General features: G+C 30.1%; 1 protein-coding gene across 1 annotated transcript; it reads right to left on the bottom strand.

Annotated features, from left to right (window-relative positions):
• Positions 1-57: 57 nt before the first annotated feature.
• LOC119668920 (A disintegrin and metalloproteinase with thrombospondin motifs 12) lies at positions 58-21,768 on the bottom strand. The gene is made up of 17 exons (XM_038078597.1): positions 21,482-21,768; positions 16,472-16,685; positions 16,249-16,408; positions 12,759-12,878; positions 12,348-12,485; positions 11,645-12,138; positions 9,688-9,786; positions 9,477-9,590; positions 4,525-4,671; positions 4,222-4,471; positions 3,970-4,157; positions 3,779-3,906; positions 3,587-3,714; positions 2,165-2,257; positions 810-1,088; positions 567-744; positions 58-405 (listed from the first exon to the last, which is right to left on the bottom strand). The coding sequence occupies exons 1-17, from the start codon at positions 21,561-21,563 to the stop codon at positions 80-82; spliced, it is 3,138 nt and encodes a 1,045-aa protein (XP_037934525.1). The 5' UTR covers positions 21,564-21,768; the 3' UTR covers positions 58-79.
• Positions 21,769-22,850: the final 1,082 nt, after the last annotated feature.

The raw sequence follows: 22,850 nt of genomic DNA, 5'->3' as shown, positions 1-22,850 counted from the left end.
AATAAACTAAAAATTATATTAACACTGTTTTTATCAATAAATAAGTAATATCGGCCAATCAGTACAAAACGTTTAAATTTTATAAATTTTTCACGCGCAATATAGTATTTTTTGTTTTCTCAGATTTCACACAAACTGGCAAATCTTCACATGCTTCAGTTTCAGCGGGTCGATTCAAAATGTTGCACATATTATCCTCAACCACAACTTCGTGCTGATCCAAGCACACAACTGAACGGCGCTTTAAAGGTTGTAACGCTCCAGGCGATTTACAGGTAACGGGACAAAATTGCCATGGACCTGGCCACCAATGTGCCGGACATTGGTTTTTGTTGCACGGACGTGAGATACGACCAGGTCTTGAATTCTGGGCATATGACCAACAAAGTGCGTCTGTGGACGTTACTAAAAAAGATTATAACTTTATTAAAAGAATAAATAAGAGATTTGTTTCAATAAAGTGCTGTTAGATTTAAAAATAGTTGAAATAAATATTATTGTTTTCACAATACCATACTACATAACATAAGAATTAGTAATTAAAATATACATATATGGAATCTTACAATGTCCATTTTTATAACAAATCGGCTCTCGATATTGAATGCCACCACCACAACTTGCACTACACTGAGTCCAGTTACTTAATTTCCATGTGAAATGAACAACACTGCTTACGTTAATAAACGGTAAAGTGAACTCATAGTAGATGCCTTTATATGGTTCATTTCCATGCACGATAGTCTAAAAAGTTTTTCATAGAATATATTAAATGGTTTGAATTTTTTAATTTATTTTTTTTCAATTACATATAATGTGATAGGATGTTCTATTGGCTGTGGTATTGTTATAGTTTCTTGATCATCAATGCGATCGTATAGACTCTCTGCGCCAGCAATTACGAATTCACCTGGCATTGATATCAAACTCTCTCCGTTTAAATAAAATTTACTGCTATTTGCTCTGGCAATACCTAGAAAGTGTGCGGAGTTATCCAGTTCTTTAATAACAATATGTCTCGCTTTAGATGGTATTGTTACGATTTCCACATACCCTTCCGTGATGTTGAAATTATCATTGAATACTTCCTATTTTATGAAAGATTCAAATAACATATATAGCGATTAATTATCCGCTCAAATATTTATAGAATATTATATTTTCATAATTCATAAACTAAATTTGATTTAAAAATGCATTTAAAAAAAGGATTTGAATCTTATTATATCATTATTATAATGATAAGGATAAATGAATCATATCATCGGTGATTTTCAACATTATCTTTTTTAGATCCTTCATACATATAGTATAAAAAATGTTGATTAACTTTGTCAAAATATTTAGAAAACAAACAACGAAGTATCAGTGACTTTATAGAGCTCAATAAAATAGACCGATAATGCTCATCAAAAGGTTTTTTTTTTTTGAAAAGTAGTGAACTTCAACAACAAAAATTCATTTTTTTTCTATTATTTTAATTAATTAAATTTTTGGCTGACCATACAACTGTTTCGAGTATTGCCAAATACCCATTATCAGTGATCTTGGAATTATTTCTTGTATTTAATTATTCGTAAATAATTTTTTGAAACTGCAAGTACCAGGAATCGAACTCGTCTCCTGCCAAATTTGAGGCTCAACTGACCCAAAGCCGTACTTGCTCATCTATTTGTCTGTTAAAGCTAAAATAGTTCCATTTGTTGACTCAGTTGAATCCTTTATAATTTTTTTATATATGTTACAATAAGTAAAATCGGTTGACTCAATCTAATAGCTGACACAAAACAATTTAAATTGAGTTTTTTTATTATTTAATAAGATATTTACTTGAACTTTAATTTTGATGTTCCTGTTTTCATGTTTTCATGAATAAATATTTTTAGAATTAATGTTACATATCACCATCAAAAATTGTGCAATCGGTTTAAGATCGAAATTAATAATCATTCTTAATATCTTAATATTAAATTAATTCTGATTTTGTTAATTTATTGGTTTAAATCGATAGTTTATACTGCCTGAAATATTATTTTTCAAATTAATAAACATAAATATTAAAAACCAGTTTTATAATTCTTTATTTTGCAATACTAATTATTATATATGATCATTATAAGTATAAGTCATAGTCAATTGTAATTGTTTATATCGTTTGTATTACCTTCACTGTTTTACATTGATCTCCTTTACCACCACAAACTCCGCAACGATCTTCTTGTATATCAGAATCAATAATCCAATCACATCCTACTTTCTGAAATATAGAAGATCCTATATCTTAATACACTTTACATTGATAAAAATATGCAAATATGAATTAAATTAGTTTTTATGATATCACTGTTCAATAAAAAATGAAATTGAAAAAGAAACTCGAACTAGAATATGTGTTTCTTTTTGTAGGTAAGTATTTTCTACAGTTGAAAGAAAGCATTGAACAAGCATGGCTCAATTTTCAGAAACTTCAATATATGGCAGAATATTTATATTGTCACAGATAGTCAAGCTGCAATCAAGTTCCTAGAATCAAAGTAATCTAATTCTTTCTTTAGCTACTGAAAGAGTCTTAGTGAAATATCAGAATAGCATTATAGCTGTGTTATTTGGGTAATATTCCTAAATCCTATACAGCTGATATGATCATATACATTCTCCAACGAAAAGGAACTATAGATATGCTTTCATTTCACTAAAACACTAACCGGGCGTAAAACTCACCGGCAATATAAAGCGAGCTTCTACACCTACCAAAAATATTTTTGGTAGGAGTAAAAATACAAAACTATATAATAAGAAATATATTATTTGTTCTGTTCTATGGTGTAGAGTAAATAATGAGGACTAAAAGACAAAATTTGACTGTATTTATAAGTGTCCTATTTTTAAATTATATAATCTAAAAATACTGTCGTCGAACAATCTGTCCACCTGTGTTAACACCTTAATGAAAAAGTTTGTCGAAATTCATTAAAAAAAGAAGAAAATAAGCGGGTCCTCGTGTAGATAGTACAACAATAAGCCAGTAGATGGCCTAAATGCGTAAATGATAGATGACAGCACGATAATCTTATCTTACTCAACCTATATTTTAATCTCATTTCTTTAAAATAGTCGAAAAACTTTCTGATTTACTAAATAAAATATGTTATGATAACTTTATAAAACTTGGCATACAACAAGTTCTCAAGTTCTCACATTAACAATCGATTTTCAGTTCAGTACACCACATAATGTGGACAATAAAAGCCTTAATATATTCATCTAATTATTTATTTATTTCTTATTAGAGTTGGTGTCAATCAGCCCACAATTTTTTTTTTTTGTGTGGTGGCTGGTCCTGATTTGATGATTTTGGTGATTAAGTGGGTTCAAAGTTTAATTCATATGTTAGTGTGTGTAGTTCCGCCTATCTTTTTAAGATTGTTGTAAGTACATTTAAGTGTTTTGACATAACTCTTCACCATTTTATTTATTGAAAAATTTTCTTCAAAGTAAAACTATTACTTATTCCTATTGCTTCAAAACAATTCTACTAGAAATTATATAATTTATTATAAATAATTGTGATTGAGATTGTAATTACCTTACAAATTCCATCAATGCACATATTATTTGTGCCTAGAGTACAAGGTGTGCCATCGAGAGCAACATCTCCCCAATTTGCGATAATGGTATCATCCAAATCCGTACAGAAAAGCTTACAAGGACTTTCTGAAATAATTTCAATTTTCGTTAAGGATATCTAATACTGAACTTTTGAAACCGAAATACAAACTTTTGTCAAAGAATGGTTGCCACTTATAAATGGCGCCCTGATAAGGTATGTCATCATAGTTTGCACATTGTTTAGCACGAAATCCTTGCTCTCCAATAGGACAAGCATTCTTTTTACATATTTTATATCTTTTTAAACAAATTAAACTATATATATACAAAAGAAATTTTTTTGTTGACTTTATTATATACCTTTTCCTTTCGCCTATGCAAAATAGCCCACCATTTGTTGGCACTGGACTATTACATTCACGCTGTTGCATAGAAATTCCTCCACCACAACTGACTGAGCACTGACTCCATTCCGACCAATTTCCCCAGCCTCCATTTATGGGTGTAATTTTTTCTTCCATTGGCACACATTCTCCATTCTGGCACCACTGCAAAATTTAAATTACTAAATTTTACATCCTCATGCATTTAAATTTGATACCAATCACATACCTTGCGTTTTCCACAAATAGTACCAGGCGCAGTTGGTCTCATATTAGTAACGCACTCACCATTTACTCTACACCACAGAGCAGAACAAATTTCATTCATGGGTGTGCAGGGCTCAACATTACTTTCGGAAACATTAAATTGCTGCCGACATTGTAATTCCGCATTATATAATATGCCCGGCGGTTGTTCGGGATATATATATTGATCAGGTGGTGTTGGAGCATTATCCAAGCAGTCTCCAAGTCCTTGACTATAAATTTATTATCAAATAATGTTTTTAATGTTTGAATCACCATATCTTACTCCAAAAATTGTGTTATAAACTTCCGACTGCAATTGGACCAAGAAACATGTACAGTATCAGCACCGAATGTAGGAGTCATTATATGAACAATAGATCCAACTCGAGGATGGCAACCAATTTTCGCTGAGTCATGATACATACCAAAACTAAACGTATTTGAAAAAACATTACCGTATTAATCTAATAGTGTAAAATAATAATAATATAATGTTTCAATTTTAAGATATTATTAAAAGTCACTTAATAAATTATATTAAATTTTTAATGAAAGTAGTAAACCTGACTATTATCGATTGATATGACGTTACCTTGCCATTGTTGATTTTACTAAATAGAATTCAACACAGTTTTTATAATAAATTTTCAAAAGACTATAAACAATAGTGATTCTATACACAGAGCTTTCCTTCTATTTTATATATAAAATTCGCTAGGTTTTAGGTGATACTAAACAATATTAAGTACCGGCTCTTATACGTATCCATAAAATAATATTTATATATACAATTGCAAAATATTTTTCCTACATTATACCATTTGGTAATCCATGTACTTACAACGTCATACAAAAAATTATTGGGGCACATATAATGATTGACGAAATTAGATAATGTATAGTACCACCGTAACTGGGATGCTATTACAATAGGATTTGATTATGATTGGTGATTTACGATTGCTGACGTATTTGCTTGCTGTATGTTAACTCAATTGGATATTCGGATGAAACATAATGTTAGTAACTGTTTAATTACTGAGTAGAAACATTTTATTCTTTATGAAATAGACTGGTTGTTCAAGTCTCTTATGCTATACCTAAGTTGATCTTATACTTTACAACTGTTGGTCTTACCAGTGTATTATAACTTAATCTAAAACACATTCTATCCATGAGGAATAGCCATAGCTTTAAAATAAGTAAATACTAATTCCATAACTAATATTTATTCCAAGAAATAGGAGGAAATTAAAATTCCATAAATTAGTCTACATTGGATATATGTATGTATTGGATATACCATATATATGTATATATATGTGATCTATTCTATTTCATCATGTATTGAAATAAAAGATATAAGCATATACTTAACTAAATAAGTATTCCATTCTATATGTATTTAGTTGTATTTACTGACAACTATGAGCAATTAAAATCAGACGATATTAGGTTAGAGTGATTTAATTACTAGTGCTCCGTTAGCTTAGGGTTTATCAACGAATACGATCACAGTTTCACTTTAAATTCCCAACAAGTGAACTAATTGCGAAATGAATTTCAACTTGTACTATGTATATATTTTTATTTTACATACATACATATTCATTAGTAAGCACTTAATTATACGGATATATATGAGTATGACGAATCCGGTCTATCACTTAAGCAATATGGTTCGCCAACGAATAAACCAAGCAGTCTGCCGGCGATTGAGTTGTTCAGCAGAACAGCTTTGAATCAATTAGAACGCGGTAGACTGGCAGGCACTTGCTAGCCCACTTATCTGGCATTTACATGCTACAAATTCACTTGATGTCATTATTGCGATAAGCTAACTACTCAAACTGTGGCCACTAAATCACGTTAACGATCGATTGATTAATTAGTTGTGAATGAATATAAATGAATTTACATTGAACGATTTTTAAACGAAAACAATTCCAATAAAAAATACAAAGGAAAGAAACCTCAGGCATTTCGCACGTGGGCGTAAAGTAACTTACCGCGCGAGGGTGTACGTGTACAGCATTGATTCATTACCATGCTGAGCCAAAAACTGTGAATTTCATTTTAATTATATTTACGACTAATAAACTGTGCAAAACGGAATATATGGGAAAATCTTTGAACGCTACACTATGAGGCTCCCAAGTTAATGAGGCTAATTTAATGAGAAACTTGTTTTTACAATTCTGTACAAGTATTTCAAGTACTTCCCAATAAAAAAATTTAAAAATATAATTTTAGATAACATTACTATGGATTTTAGTGGCAAATAAATACAATAAAATAAAATATGTCGCAATTAGAAACATTTAATCATTTAAACGGGTAAAATAAGAGTACGGATTGTATGATTGAAGTAGCATCCAATTCTCTATTCACATAGTGCAAGTAGTTGTAATTTTGTTTGGCTCGCTTTACTAAGAATCTGTTCACACAGCAAATCTCAATATTATCTCAATATTGCGCATTATATGAGTTTTTGTAGTTGCGTTCGTAAATGAAATGCTGAACGTTGTATCAAAGAATATCCGACATAAAAGGTATTCTTTGCGTTGCATCATTTGGTTTTCTTCTTCTTTATTTGCCAACTCTATTGTGAATATTGGTGATTATATAACATTATAATATATTGTTTAATTATAACATAATAACATAACATAATTCTATATTGTAACATATTTCTACATTCCGTTTTGCTTTAGTGTATTATATACTATTCACAACATCGTAGAACGGTTGCCATTGCTATCGCTGAATTCGTTATTGTGAATTGAAAAATTGAATTTAAATGGTAAAAATTATAACTAAGGTGTTTGAAAGAATAAGTAAAGTAATAGTGAAAATTACGATTACTTGTTCTGTGTGAATAAGCTATAATGATTGATGAAATCTAGTTGAGATCGCTAATTATTAAGCTCTAATAATCATGATGAGACTCCAATTAAAGCAATACTGATGCTTTGAATGGATTAACAAGTTTAAAAAATAAGTATTTTATCGAAAACCAAAAAACAGAAAAAGTTTACATAATGGTGAAATAGTCTAAGATATGCTATCATCGCTGATGTGTTATATGTACACCACATTTAAGACTGGATAAGACTGAAACTGGATACATATTTCAGTTTTTGTGACTTAAGCTCACAATTCCAGTAATGGAAACATTTTTGTTTAGATAATAGATTTTTTTTATACACATATTAGTGACATTTAAAATTTAATCTTTACGCAGACTAAAATCGTATCATTAGCGTGTTTTTCCGATGACTGCGTCTTTGGAAACACTTAAAAGACAATTTTAAAAGTAAGAAATAAATATTGAATGTCCAAGCACTTCACAAAATTATTAAATTAATGTTTCTTTTTGGCTATACAATAGCAATTCGGAGAAGTTCATCTTAATTTTTTTTTATTCAATATTCGAGTCTATTGCTAGTTTTTAAAAATTGTCATCTACAATCGATGGTCAAGACTAAATCTATATTATAATTTTACGTCCTATGCCGTGTAGGCTTAACACTACAGTGCTTGAAAACACTCATATTAATACAATGCGTCAATCAACGCCCCATTGGAATTTCAAAAGAATTTTCCGTCGGTGCCAATGAAGAAATGTGTGCAAAACACAACTTCCACCTTGGTTAGATGCGAGGCCTACCTACAAACCTCTGCTGATCTTTGGGTCACAGCACCCGGTGATGAATACGCAAATCCACGCCAAATGAAGAATAAACAAATACCTGATCATTCTACCCGCGTAATTGAGGGTATTAACCACAGCCACTACGAGTCCAACCTCAACGGGTCAGCACAGACGAAGCTGAAGGCCACTGAAGCCACGCAGGTTGGGACAACACATACTACCTTATACACTTTTTGCACAAGTGTTGGCAGAGCGCTGGGATTTTATTCGCCTTTAAGACAGGCATGCCTACCGCGGGAATATTCTAACTATACAAATTATCTTTACAAATTAAAAAATTTTAAACGAATTTAATGGTCTGTGGCATTGGCAGGAATAGAGAAAAATTTTAATAAACTTTAGTTACGGTGATGAGGTACCGCTACAAGTTAGTCAAAAGAGTGTGCTGTTTTCTCACTAATCAATGTCAAAATGTTACAGTTTTAATAGTAAGTTATCACAAACTAAGCCAACCCATACAAAACACAACACCTATTGCGAGTAAATTGAAGCACAGTTAAATAGTACCAAAATAGTAGCTAAACCATGTAATTGACAGCTAATATTTGACTGACTATATTCCATGCTTTTATCGTTATGACCGAAAAGAATATAAAAGTGATATCACCATACGTAGTATGTTTGTCAGCTTAACATGTTCATATAAAATTTTTTTATATACATCAAAGAAATGTTTTGATAGCAAAATGTTTAAGGGTTTCTAGATGTTTTTTTTTGTGACTTTTTGATGTTGAAGTGCTGCCAACAATCAAAATTTCAACAATTTAAATGTTATTTATCTATTTAAACGTTAATTTTTAATGCCAGACTCAGTAAGTAGTAAACTCTATCAGCTATAGTGATACCATAGACTTCCTCAAATACCTCTGTATAAGTCTGACTCTGTTTGCAATTTGAGTCTAGAAATGTTTAATGTTCAAATACTCTGGAAATATTGATGTGGCCAGAAACCCTGATATCACAGACTAGATCAATTCTATTTTGTACGTGAAATTGTCTGAAGAAAATTTTTTCGAAGTTTTTAATAACAATTTTTTATAAAACTTAGAAGATCTATTTGAACTGTAGCTACCTCAAGCTAAATTGCACAAAAGTGTGGCTTATACAAATACTTATACATACATACATATGTACAAAATAATATCAGCAAAAAAATATTTGTATTTCTATAACATATTTGTAATGTTATAGTAGCTCCACGGGTGGTACTGAAACCATAGCTACCGTACATTTTAACAATCAAAATAGGCGTTCATATCTGAATGAATTTAAATTAATTAAAATTAACAAAGTCCACATCAATTATAAAACATTTCAATTTTTATAAAAACAAAACAATTTTGATGTATAGAAACCAAAATCGATGCGGTACAAATACATATTAAATACCCTGTACTATATCTTAAAAGATATAGTTTTAGTTTGAGATAATTAGTAATAAGAGTAATTAAATGACTTATCAGTTGAACTTAAAGTAATTTTGAAATATTGTAATTAAATTGTTTGAATATACTACTTACTTGTGCCCCAACTCGTGTGCAATCGTATGAGAAAGCATAATGCCATTATCTTCATTGACACTACAAGATTTCTTTGGCTTGCACATACCACCAACATTTGCCAATCCCAAAGTCCTGCAGAATAAAATATTATCAACATTTTTTTTTTTTGAATTTAATTTAATTCATTATAGGAATTTATTATTTAATTATATTAATAACAGTAACTTACATGCAATTATTTCCGCATATATTTTTCCGGGTTATAAGTATGGCGACGTCATGATGGTAAGGCTCATTTTCATTGGCTTTGTTTAACTTGTGTTGCCAGCTATTTAATATTCATTGAAAAACACATTAAATTGTACAAATTGTTAATTATTTTATAAATGTGTAATTATATGTAATTAAAATGTTGTATTTTATAGATTAATTACACTTATTATGGCTACTTGTGCAAGTTATACGTATACATTATTCTAATATGATAATATAAGATATATTATTTGAGTAAACAATTTTTCCAGCTTCGAGAAAATGGGTAAAGTGCATATGCCTTTTTGATAAGGTGCTCTATTGTTGTCTAAGATTTGCAATCAAATATAATAGATAGAAATATCAGCAAATATGCTAAATAGGAGAGATATTTTTATTCCAAGCACTCTTTGAATAGATATAACTTTTGTCGCGGCTGTGGCTCTACGGAAGAGGAGGAAACTGTGTGTCATTTTATGTGTCTGTGCTAATCCTTAACCAGAAGAGATTTAATAACATAGGCAGGTTTTTTGACTTGTCAGTTTTGTTACAAGAGTCGTGCCTGTGCTGTTCAAAGTTGTTTATGAGAAGACTGCTTTGGTCTTTATATCTGTTTTGATGGTCTTTTGAGTCTGGCGTAAAAGCAAAGTTTTATCCATGGTAACAGAACTAGTCATTATTTGTGCTCAAGTTGAGTTTTGTGTACAAGGCCCACGCCAACCTAATCTAAACTTTGTATATCTCAGTTAATTAAATCTTTCAAAGGACCATTTTTATACATAGTATCACAAGGAGTCATTTGTATTGCTCAAGTTGGTTTTTGTATACAAGGCCCACGCCCACCTAATCTAAACTTTGTATAACTCAGTTAATTAAATCTTTCAAAGCAAAGTTTTTATATATGGTATTACAAAGAGCCATTTCTTGTGTTGTAATGGGCTTTTGTGTACACAATGCCGTAACTCCAACCTAACCTAACACATATTTGTATACCACAGTTAATCCAATCTTTCAGAAGAAAGTTTTAATCCGTGGTATCACAACTAGAGATTATAAGTGTTCCAATTGTATATCCCAGGTGATCAGATATTTAAAAAGAAGAGTTAAATCGCATTATTCAATGTCCTTTTAACTTACAAAGTAATCATTTAGATTGAACATGAAATTGAAATTCTTATTACTTTACTAAAAACAATTAATATTGTACATATGTATATATGTATGTATGTATATTTTTAATCATTATTGAAGAATATTTAAGTTATATACATATACGAAAATATACATATTTAGTATAATTAAGGTATTGATATGAATTAAAAATGGTTTGAAGCATATTTAATGACTTCAATAAGAAGCTAACCAGAAGGATATCAATTAAATATAGAACAAATATAATTAATTTAATATAAATGAAAAAAATCTTTAATAAAACCTCAAACATGACATTGTGTGCACACAAGCCAAATAAATTAAAAATGAAATTCAGTAGTCATTCTACAGTACACGGAGTTGATGGCTCCTGCAGCTAACAGCGTCTAGACCAGAAATTATCTTATCAGAGAAACTCAATCAAAGAAAATACACACAATAAGAAAAAAGCGAGGAGAATTAAACTGGCGCCCGTCAAATCGTTGCCTAAGTCAAGAAACAAAAAATGCAAATGCTGATCTGTCTCCGCGTCTGTCTGCATCTGGAAGCGTTCATGAGCAACAGTGCGCGTTCTTACGTGATTGTGAACGCAAATGAATATTTAAAACTTAACCGCACACATATGAGATACGAGATATGCATGAAACAAATTATTAACTATAAGCGTATTTAGTGTTCAGTGTTCAGTGTTCAGTGTTGAGTGTGAGTACACATATCACATGCCATATGAGCACTTCAATCTACGATCGCATTAAAAGAGGAAAGAAAACATCGAAACTCACCTACAAAATGTATCTAAATTCTGCTGCGCGTTTTGCGTCAAATTGAGGCCTGGATGCGCTGATTCCTCCTCGAGCAAAATAATCTTCACAACAACGATTTCAATGGAGTTGCCAATGCTCGGGTCCTTGTAGAGCGCAGACACCATATTCATTATGGTTAACAGATAGGTTTCAGTGTCATTGTGGAAAGCGACCATTGTTGAGTCGCCGACGATAAGTGCTTCCACATGACGTGGGCTGCTAATTGAGCGCTTCATGCGATGTTCTGCGTGCGTTGGCAAATGCAGTTTTGACTTTTGCTGATCTTTGGTGCTGAAATTGGCAAAACCTGGGTACGTATTCTGGGTAATGGCGCTGACATTCTCAGCTGCGGTTTGGTATTTAAATTTCGTTTGCGATTGTTGCTGATATCTGTGGTGGCGCTGTTGGTTGTCATTATGATGGTTTTGGTTAAAGTGATGTCTCCGAATTTTTCTGCCACCTTGGATTTTGACCTGTTTTTATTTTCATTCGTATAATTTTGGAATGTTTTTTTTTTAATTTTTTTTTTTTTTGGTTTTCATGATGGGTTTTTATAATTGGTATTTGGTTGGAGTTTAACGAGTGTAGGTGCAAGTGTTTATAGAAAAGAAAAAGCAAAATAAATATTTCATTTTAAAATTAACATTTTAATTGAATTTTGTTTACAAATTTAGTTTGTTACTTTGCCCTGCGGTTGCCATTCGAGTCTCGTTTCAATGCGTCTACGAGGTTCCTTTGTGCCGCAATTGCTCACTGCAGATTTGTGTTGGTGTTCCTGGTGCTTTCGTTTACGATTCTTCCGCTTCGTCTTGGTATGTGGCTAAAATTTAAATAAATATATTAAATATTTATGTTTGTATATTAACATGTAATTTGCGTGACAGATTGGACAAAATGATTTCACGATCTACCTATGTATGACCGTTCAAACGGAAAATACAATTTGCTCATGGCAATTTTAAGTTTGTCTACGGGTTCAACTTTTGTCAAAAAAAAATTTTTTCTAATTTTAGTTGAAGAAATGCTTTTGTGTAAAAAAATCTTATACCTTAAATTTTATTCAAAAATTAATATATTTTTTTTTTTAATTTACCTTTTCTTTCACTGATGAACGCTGGAATATGACATGAGGATGCCCTCCGTCTGAGTGGGTGTCATCAAGTTTTGAAGGCTCTATGAAATATTCGTTATTTTCGGTTTTGATGTGACCAACCTACACATATTTTTTAATACATTTAACTTTTAATAATTGGAAAAAAATTATATAAATAGTTATATGATAATATAGAAATATTAAACGATCGCAAAAGTATACAGAAGTAATAATAAATTTAAATTACACTTATTCTTTCTGAATTATACAGTATGGAAAGAGAAGTTTTGTCAACTTATGTATAAAAAAAATAAAGGTCAAGTTATATGAGAAGAATATTTACCTACAAAGTTCGAATTGTAAAAATAGCTAAATACAACAGACCTCTTATATTGGTACTTCTTGATTTCTGATAACGTATTGATATTATCTGTTATTAATCAAAAAATCACTCGGAGAATAGACTTCAAAAATTAAAAGCATAGTTTACAGGGACTTTTCACAAAAAGATCTACTGGAAGAACCATATGCTCATCAACCAAGGTTAGGTTATACACTCACTTCCGTATCTATAGTCAGCAGCTTAATCTCAAAAATAAATTGTCCATTTATAAACAAATACTGAGGCCGACCTTATTCTATCATTACGTCGCTAATAAAAAGGCTTCCACAATTACTCTCAAGAAGATTTTAATGGGGACGTGGTACGTAAGGTCAAACATACTTACGTAGAAATCTGCTTATCGGGAACTTATCGCTAAAAGTTTTTTATACCATTGATTCCCATACGAGCGGTCACCTCTGTTTGCTGAATGCATTCTCCGTCACTATGGACATTCGTACAATAAATGAAATACTTTCCCCAATGCTGTCGGTGGACTGAGATACCAAATTCACATATGATTGACTGAAGTTACTTCATTTAACAACAAATACGAAAAGCAATTATATTAATATAACAGAGTTTGTTGCTTAAGTCTTTTGTATTTAACTGAAATTAACGATTTTATTATACTCTGACGAAATAAACGATTATACATTTCAATGATATTATTTATATAACTGAACTAAATGGAAATTTAGAAATTAACAATAAATTACATTAAGTATAATCCATTAAAAAAAGAGATTAAACTTAACAAGAGTCATCTAATTGTGATTTTAATATTTGTGGTCATTTATAATACAATCTGTAAAAATTTATATCTAAACGTTATCAATTTTTTTTAGTTTTCAGAAGTCGTGTCGTCAGTGTCTTGGCAAACTAAGCTCGAGTAATTGTTAGAGGAAATCTATCTATCTATCATATACATTGTGATCAAAAAAGAATGACAATTTTTGTCCAATCGGTAAATATTTTTATTTTCGCGCTGGCAACACTATTATACACATTCTGTCAAAGTTAAACGCATATCGTACGATTAGTTTTTGTTTAGCGTCTATACAAAGAATTCGAAAAACTTTCGTGTAGCGATGTTTAGCTGAATTTCATTAAAAAAAAGCGTCGTTGTGATGTGGCCAAAGAGATGATTTCCAACGCAGATAGTGACCCCACATTCATCGAACGTATCGTAACTGGTGATGAGACATGGGTCTATGAATTTGACATGCCAATTTGACCATCAAACAACAATCGACCGAATGGTGTTTCGAAGGTGAGCCGAAACCGAAAAGAGAACGCCAAAGTCGGTCCAAAATCAAGGTTATGCTAACTGTTTTCTTCGATATTCGTGGTGTGGTGCACTATGAATTCCTTCCAGACGGTCAAATGGTCCAACGGTCAATAAGGAGTATTATTTGGCCGTTATGCGTCGTTTGCGTGAGACCATTCACAAAAAGAGGCCAGATTTATGGAAGGAAAACTCGTGGACCATGGAACCCACAATAACATGAACTAAAGGCCATACCTTTGTCGGCCTATAAAACTTGTATGGAAAATTGGATCAAGTGTGGCATGCATGTATTGCCGCATGAGGAAAGTACTTTGAAGGCGACAATAAAAAAAAAATTATTAAAAATTAAAATTTTGCGTTTTTTATTAATTCTCGTTCTTTTTTGATCATAAAGTATAATGTACAGAATGTTTTGTGCCAAAAAGCCTTAACTTGGCATGATGATTTTTTAATCCACGAATACAATCGTTTGAGTGCGGACTCCAATTTCAATATCTGCTGAGATAGAGGGTATCATATCTAAAAAATCTTTAGTCAACAATTACCAATTATATCCCAATATGCCAAGAAATTTTTTAAACATTTATATATATTTAAATAGAATCAAAATATTTCAATATAATATTGTGATATGTAACTAAGAGAACTTCTAGGTTTTTACAATAATAAATCATAGCGATTCAATATTAGAATTTTTTTTATTTCATCATTCTTACAGTAAACAAAAATACATATAAAATTAAAAAAAAGTGATATTATGAAGCACATTAAAGCTATTTCCATTGTTAAAAAATCTCTAGCATTAATCTTTTTTATAATTACAAATCCATACAATATGGGACAAGGGTCGTCAGATTTATTGCGTTCGCTTAAAGCAGTTGATTCTGTGCTTAGAGAGTTATTTTTAAAAAAAAATTATAAGTTATAAGAGCATTTTATTTTGAAGCTTCAATAATTTTTTAATGTGTCCAGAAATCCAAGCATTCAATTGATTCAATTACTATTAACTATTAACTTTCGTAATCATAGATTTATATACGTTTTCTTGTAATTAATTTAATTGCAGTATATCGTAGAAGTTATTTCAATCCAAACTTTGGTATTCTTGCAACCAGAAAAGTTAAAAGAGAGACGAAGTTCATCTGTGCCTCTCGCGTAAAAGACTCATTATTATATACAATTGTTTATTTTTAAAATAAATTCATTCATGTAAACAAATCTATATTTAGATCCAAAAGTAACCTTTCGTGGAATTTTGATGGCAAAACAGAAGCTAATATTAACACCTATCAACAAGTATAAATTACTTGGCGAAGAGGAGACCACGCCAAGAGCATTCAGAACTGAAACGTAAATGAGAAAAGCGATTACTTGACAACATAGGTAGGTATGATGAGGCATACAAATTGTAAAGTAAGTGGAAAAATGCTAAGCGGAACCATGAAACGTGCTTATAACTTTAATGACAAATAATTATGGCTTCCGCTAATGTGAGCAACATTAACTTGAGCACGAGTTATGGCGCCAGCTGGACCCCACGAAACAAAATCTCACAGAAAAAAAATTTTAATAAAATACTTTATCTTTGGCGGAAAGTAGGTAATAAATAAGGTACGAGTAGTTTCAGAAGAAGTAGCGTATTTTGTGCTGAAGTCGTAATTTTGAATTGCTTTGACCAGCGAAAGTAGGCGTTAAAGTTCGCGGCGCGTTTTTTACCCAAAACCATGTACGAATTTATGCAGCTTGTACTTACATTAATCAAGTTATGCACCACATTAACTGTTAACAAAATAAATAATAACAATACAAGTACTTACCAGACCGTGGCATGTTGAGATAGCAACTCTGGATTCAAATTGCCCACGTACTTTGCCATGAAAATGGCAATTTGTATTTCTGAACGGCCTTCTTCGTGTCCGCAGATCCCGACGATGTCTTTCGATGATCAAATGCGGTGTCATGAAATAGTTGTGAGGTCTGATATTTTACAAATATTTTTAATACTTAACGCTTGTTTTTTTATGAAGATTTTAAGCTTACTCTAATTCCAAGTGTAGATTTTCACTATTTAAATTTAAGTGATAATGCAACTCTGTTGCGCTATTCTCTTCTGTGTTTCTTCTAGGACGAATATGCTCATATTGATACGATATATCATGATGATGTGTTAAATTGTGAGTTAGAAATTCACCGTATCTATTCACTTTTTTGGGAATTATTAGCTCTCCAGATGCTAACTCACCAGAATGCAAACCTATAAAAAATATTATAAATATAATTTTAAATTAAAATAAATCATTTTTTTCAATGTTTCTATAAAAAAATTTATTGTGAAGATTTAAGAAAAGAAAAGATTGAATAATAAAATTTTATAAACTGAAAAATATCTATAAAATCAAAATTTAAACCATATGACATATACTGTAGTTTCTGCCCAACATTTGTTAGACGATGTCAATACATATTTTCACTTTCTTAGATCCCTAAACGACATCACCAATATGTACATTAAACAGATTTTCCGTTTTATGACACAGTTGCGATTCAAAGTGGATATCTTACTGGTAAATATACCCTATATCATTAGTGTGGTTTTAAAGTAAGACCGTGATTAATAAGACGATTTGCCACTGGTATAGTACATACATATATATATAGTTTTTTATTTAATCCTGTTGGACAGTCTTTTTTTCTATTCTATGAATTTTCAACTGTTTTAGATTAATTTAGAGCTACTAATTTCAAATTTGTAACTTGTTTTTCTCCTAGGCGTATGGATGACAATGACGGTGCTATGCATAACTAGGAGAGAAGAAGAGATATTTTTCAAATATTACTTAAAATGGTTTTTCCAACTTTTTTTGGACCGCAAAGAAACGGAAAATTTCGTAAAGCATGTTGATGCCAAAAAAAAAACTTTTTTTATTCCTATCAAGTTTAAAAGAAATTCTTATCAGTCGAAAAAATTGTTTTTAACTTGTTAGAGCTGCAATTTTTGAGCTATAGCACATTATTTTGAGAGACCCAGATATATAATAAAAACATGGGTCGCAAATTTGAGCTCAAGAGCGCCAATTTAACTTGAAACCATTAAAAAAGTAAAAAGAACATAGTGCTACTTGAACATAATTGGATCAAACGAATTTAAGTGTTTAAACTAGTTTATTATGAATTATAAGGGTATATGATTTTGATTTTATGAATATAGGTAATTATAACTTAACTATAACTAATTATAAAGTATTATAAAAATTCACTGCAACATCTTGAATATTGAAAGAACTTCTTTAAAAATTTTTTTTTTCCATATATATTCATCCAATTTTTTTTTAAAAAGATAAAATAAGAAATTTACTAAATGCATTTAAAGTATATTTGATATGTTTGCGGAAATATTATTTCCGTTAATGGTTGTTTTATGAGAACTTCGTTTTTCATCACAATCGAAGAATTTAATTTAAAATTTTATATATTTCACGATTAAACAAAAACATTTAGCAGTTTAACATTTATGTAATTCCAATAAAATTTTATTTCGTTTTGCATGCAAATCAATCTAATATCCATAAAGTTTAAGAAAAAAATTCATTCACAAAAATCAAAAAATGTTGTGACAGCGAAGAAAAAATTAAAAACAAAAAATTTAAATGCAAACCAACGAAAAATAAAATCATTTTTATAAAGCTTATAGTGTTTTATAAAACACTGCTAAAGTCCATTTTTGCATTTATTGGAAACAAATATCAGATTCGTCACCAACGCTACCAGAGCCGAAAAAAGTAAGTAAAATTCAAACTATTTGAATTAAATAATGTAACTCACATCAAAACAAATTGAATCTTTTAAATGGTAAAACCTAATTAGTCAGACGCCCTACATGTCATCAATAACAAAAATATCTAAGGTATCCATAAACCTAAAAGTACATTTCCTTTATTACCATCTTATCTTATCTTTATGTGCTTCACCTTCTTTATAAAATTTTAACACCATTTAACATACTTTTTGACAGTTCTCTTTTAGTTTTATGCTTATTGTGGTAACTCTGTACTTATAGCACTTAGATTTAATAGAAAAATTTTATAGAAAATAAATTTTGACATGTTCTTATAAAAAATTATGAAGTTACTTTGTACAAAAGACCAAACCACATAAAATGAACTCTAACCCTATCCGTTTTATCTGAAATTGTTAAAGTAAACTATTTGAAATATTAAACCTCTACTATTCCCTCATAACCCATTAACGATACTTTTAATTTTCTATATCTTGGAGAACATCTTAATTATAAAAATATTAACAAATATTTTCTGAATTTTATTTTCCTATTTGTAGTTGACATATTATAAAAATGTATGTCCCAGTGTTTCTCTTATACAATATCGTTTCCGAAGTTAAAATTACTTCTTAAAATAGATATTGGTAATTTCATATGTCGGAAAGATAAATAATTCCCTGATTCGTTGCCAAAATTCCATGACATTGAGACGAATACAAGAGGAGTTATTCTGCCTGAACTGACAGTCTTTAGAATCTACACGAAGATAGTCTTTGGCTTAATTACTTAAAAAAATTATATTAAGGATTTTATTATTACAAATTTTTGGTATCATTTATTTATTCGTTATAATAATTATATGTTATTATGGAAGTGTGCGAGTTAGGCTAAATTGATGCTAAACCAAATGGGAGATTTTTTGGAATTTTTTGCACTGCACACATTTAGCCATTTATCAACACGTATCGACACATCACTACATTATCGGCACAACTTAGAATTTCCTTCATTTAGAACGCAAGTTAGCTTAACTCGCACACGACCTATATATTTATATTTCTGTCATCATCAGCCTTCATAAAACTCAACATAATTAGCGACGAAACAGGAATTTATGAATACGACAAGCAAACAAGACAGACATTTTCAGAATGGTGCTTCGAAAACAAACCTCTTCCAGAGAGACAAACGGTAAAAATAAATACTATTGGAGGTTATGAGGTTCTCGCCAAAATATTGTCAGAAAGTAGTTAAATTTGAGGAAGGGCAATTAATGAAGTTTGCTTCATTATATTTCTGTCTAAATTAACTACTGAACTTTGTTGGAATATGTCCATTGTGTTACAGTATCAGGAATGGATAGATTTCTGTTAATAATTCGTTATAGCAGTCAAAAGGTTTAAAAACTAAAAATATAACACAATATTTCAATTTCTTACAATTTAATGCCAATTAATGTATAATAAGTTATATGTATATAATAATGTTTCTATATGTGTGTAGGGTATTGCAATTTAATCATAGCTGAAGGCAATTCTTTTTCTTGTTTCAATAAATGTTCATTAACTATGAGTACTTGTACCGAATACTTAAGTTTGTGATCCAAATCTTTGTGGCTCATTAAACATTCGCAGAGCCTAATGAAGCTATTAAATTGCAATCACACGAACACTTTTAAGCGTTAAATTGTAGACACCAATTAAGGAGATTTCCCATTCAAATAAATAAACAACCAAAGAATACAAAACAGAAAAAAACAATTATTTAAACGTTTCAACATATGTATATATATACATACATACACACATATATGTGGGACAAAAATTGTAATGATTTTTTATTGGCAATTTATTAAATGGCAATGTTTTCATCTGAAAAAAATACTCATTTACGCCTTATTGGTTTTCTATCAAGGTCAAGTGGAGAACAAATTTAAAATCCGCATTATTCAACATCTATTAACGGAGGTGACATAACTGAATATAATTATGAAGATGTCACCAATTATGAGATTTGCTCAAAGTTCAGTGAATTAATATTAATAATTCAGTTTGGAAAAATATTTATGTTATATAAAACGACTTCTTTGGCGAATTAAAACCGCTTCAACTAAAAACTGATCAAGTTTTAATTATTAAAAAATGTTTATACCATTTATTAATTACTTTGATTTATTTAAAAAAAATTACAATGTTATAAATAGGTATAACATAGAACGTATTTTTTTTTACTCAATTAGAATGAAGAAGAGACACAGGGAAAACTATATTTTAACAATTTACCACAATCTTCATAGTCTAACTCGCTCATAGGGGACCTTTTCACCTAAAGCGATTTGAGAATTGTATAAAACTAAATTAAAACAACATAAGAAGTATTATAGTAGTTTTGAAAGAACATTGCTGATACATTTTTATAAAAATGGGACCTACTCATATATTTTGTAGAAAAGGAGACCTCAAAATGCGTGTTGCGGGTCTACCCAAGACTGAATGATAAACGAAAGAAATAATTCGGTAAAGTTAGTTAATTAATTTCATTTTTTGAGCAAATCAGATTTGGTACAACACTCTAAGTCCATGAGAGGGGCACAATCAGATCGCTATGTCGCAGTGCTAAATCCACTAACATATTAATAATAATACGAATTTAGATTTCTGAGCTAGCCACATAATTAAAAAATTCTCCTTACTCTGTGCCAAAATCAGTTGCTGTGTCAGAAAAGATTGATGCTGTGCAAAAACATGTGGCGAATCATGAATACTATATACGCGTACGATCGTAAACAGCAGTCCACTGTATGGGTGTTTCAAGATAAAAATTGGTCATATGGCACTATATCCGTACCATTACAGGAACGTAAAATGGTTAGTTCCCGTATATAATGGTATACAACCATATGTTTACCGGAAGTCGTTAGTGAAATACGGAAAACAAGCAAGCACCGTAGCATTATTCTCCATCAAGACAATTTGAACATTCAAGAAATTGAATTGATTTGGTACCCAGTGACTTCATCTTGTTTCCGAACGTCAAGAATAAATTGCATGGACAACGATTTTTGTGGACAATGGCAGAAGAAACTGTTAAGAAGATTAGAAAAAATGCTTTGACAAATAGATCGAACGCATGCAAAACTGTATTTATAATAAAGGGGAATACTTAGGCTCATAATATAAATAGTGATCCTCGTAAGTAAAGCTTAAAAATCACTTAATAATAAATTTAAAATTTAGAAGAATTTTTTTAAATTTTTTAATATATTTACGTACCATACAATCTTTGATCAGCAAATGTGTATCCAACATATATCAAGAGAACAAGTTGTAAAAAGTAATGAGTTTGTGGTTCCATGCTAACTTAGCATATATGTAAATCTGAAGCCAAAATTTGCTCTTCTTATTTAAATTTATATAGATATGTATTTATAATTCTCTTTGAAAAATGTAATATTCTTTGCTTACTTTATTAAGCAAAGAATTCGCCCAACATTCTGCGTATCCTTAAGAAATTGACTGGTGGAATAATTTTTACCGAGTTTTGATTTAATTTTATTTTTAGAAACTCCATTTTTGATCTGAAAATTGAAAATTTTTTTATTAAAAATATGCAAATAGGTAAATAAATAGTAAAATAATATACATATATAATTTCATCTTCAAATTTTAGTTTTTAATGCATATTTCCAACTTTTAAAAAACACTGCTTAAAAATAAATCTATATCCTATTTCTTAAAAATATTATATAGTAATTAAAAGTTCATCTTCATTTATCAATCGATATTTGTAAAGAACAGAATACTAATATTTTTTTACGCCGTTTATATAAGGATAAGCTTGAAGTATAAAACCCATACAAAAAACTATTCAAGGCGTTTATAAAGCAAAGGAGCAAATAATGTATACGAATACAAGGATTAACCCAAGGAAATCTATTCAGTCTTCTTCGTCTATCTTCTCCGTTCTGTCAATTTTGACAAAAATAGATTTTAAGTTCGGTGGGGATACTGGCGGGAAGCCACGAGTATTATACTAACTTTATAAATTTGTAATGCTTATATCTAACGTAATAATATATAATGAATTAAAATTTTAAAGATCAAAAGAGTTTTTTAAGTTAATTGTGATAATGTTATTTACGAATCCATGCGTAATAGATTTTTAATTTTTTCTAATTAATAATTCAAATTTGTACATAGCTCCATACTTATAGTTAAATTGAGAGTTTTTCTTAATCTAGAACTCTATACTTTAGTAAGTATACAATAACTTTGTATTCTAAATGAATCTTTGCAGCCTATGGTTATAGATTAATAAATTAATTATTCTGCATAATTTGAGAAATTCTGAAATTATAAATATTGTTTTGATCAATTAAAGATAAATTGTATCTATAAGCCTAATAGTTACTATTGAGCCAGAGATAATGCAATAGTAATCCAATAAACTACAACAGAAATTTAGTAAAGATTTGCTTAAATGCTTATATAGAATAATTAATCGTGGCATCTGCCTTTAGAATATATCTGTATCTGTAGATTAAAGATTAGACGTTTAAATTAATGAAGACCATTACATGAAATCGTACGTTGATCTAAAATGCATATTTATTTTATTAAGAAAATGTCTTGGCCAAGGCAG

Source organism: Teleopsis dalmanni, chromosome 1, assembly GCF_002237135.1.
Source record: "Teleopsis dalmanni isolate 2A chromosome 1, ASM223713v2, whole genome shotgun sequence".
NCBI lineage: Eukaryota > Metazoa > Arthropoda > Insecta > Diptera > Diopsidae > Teleopsis > Teleopsis dalmanni.
This window is presented reverse-complemented; position numbering and strand designations above follow the sequence as displayed.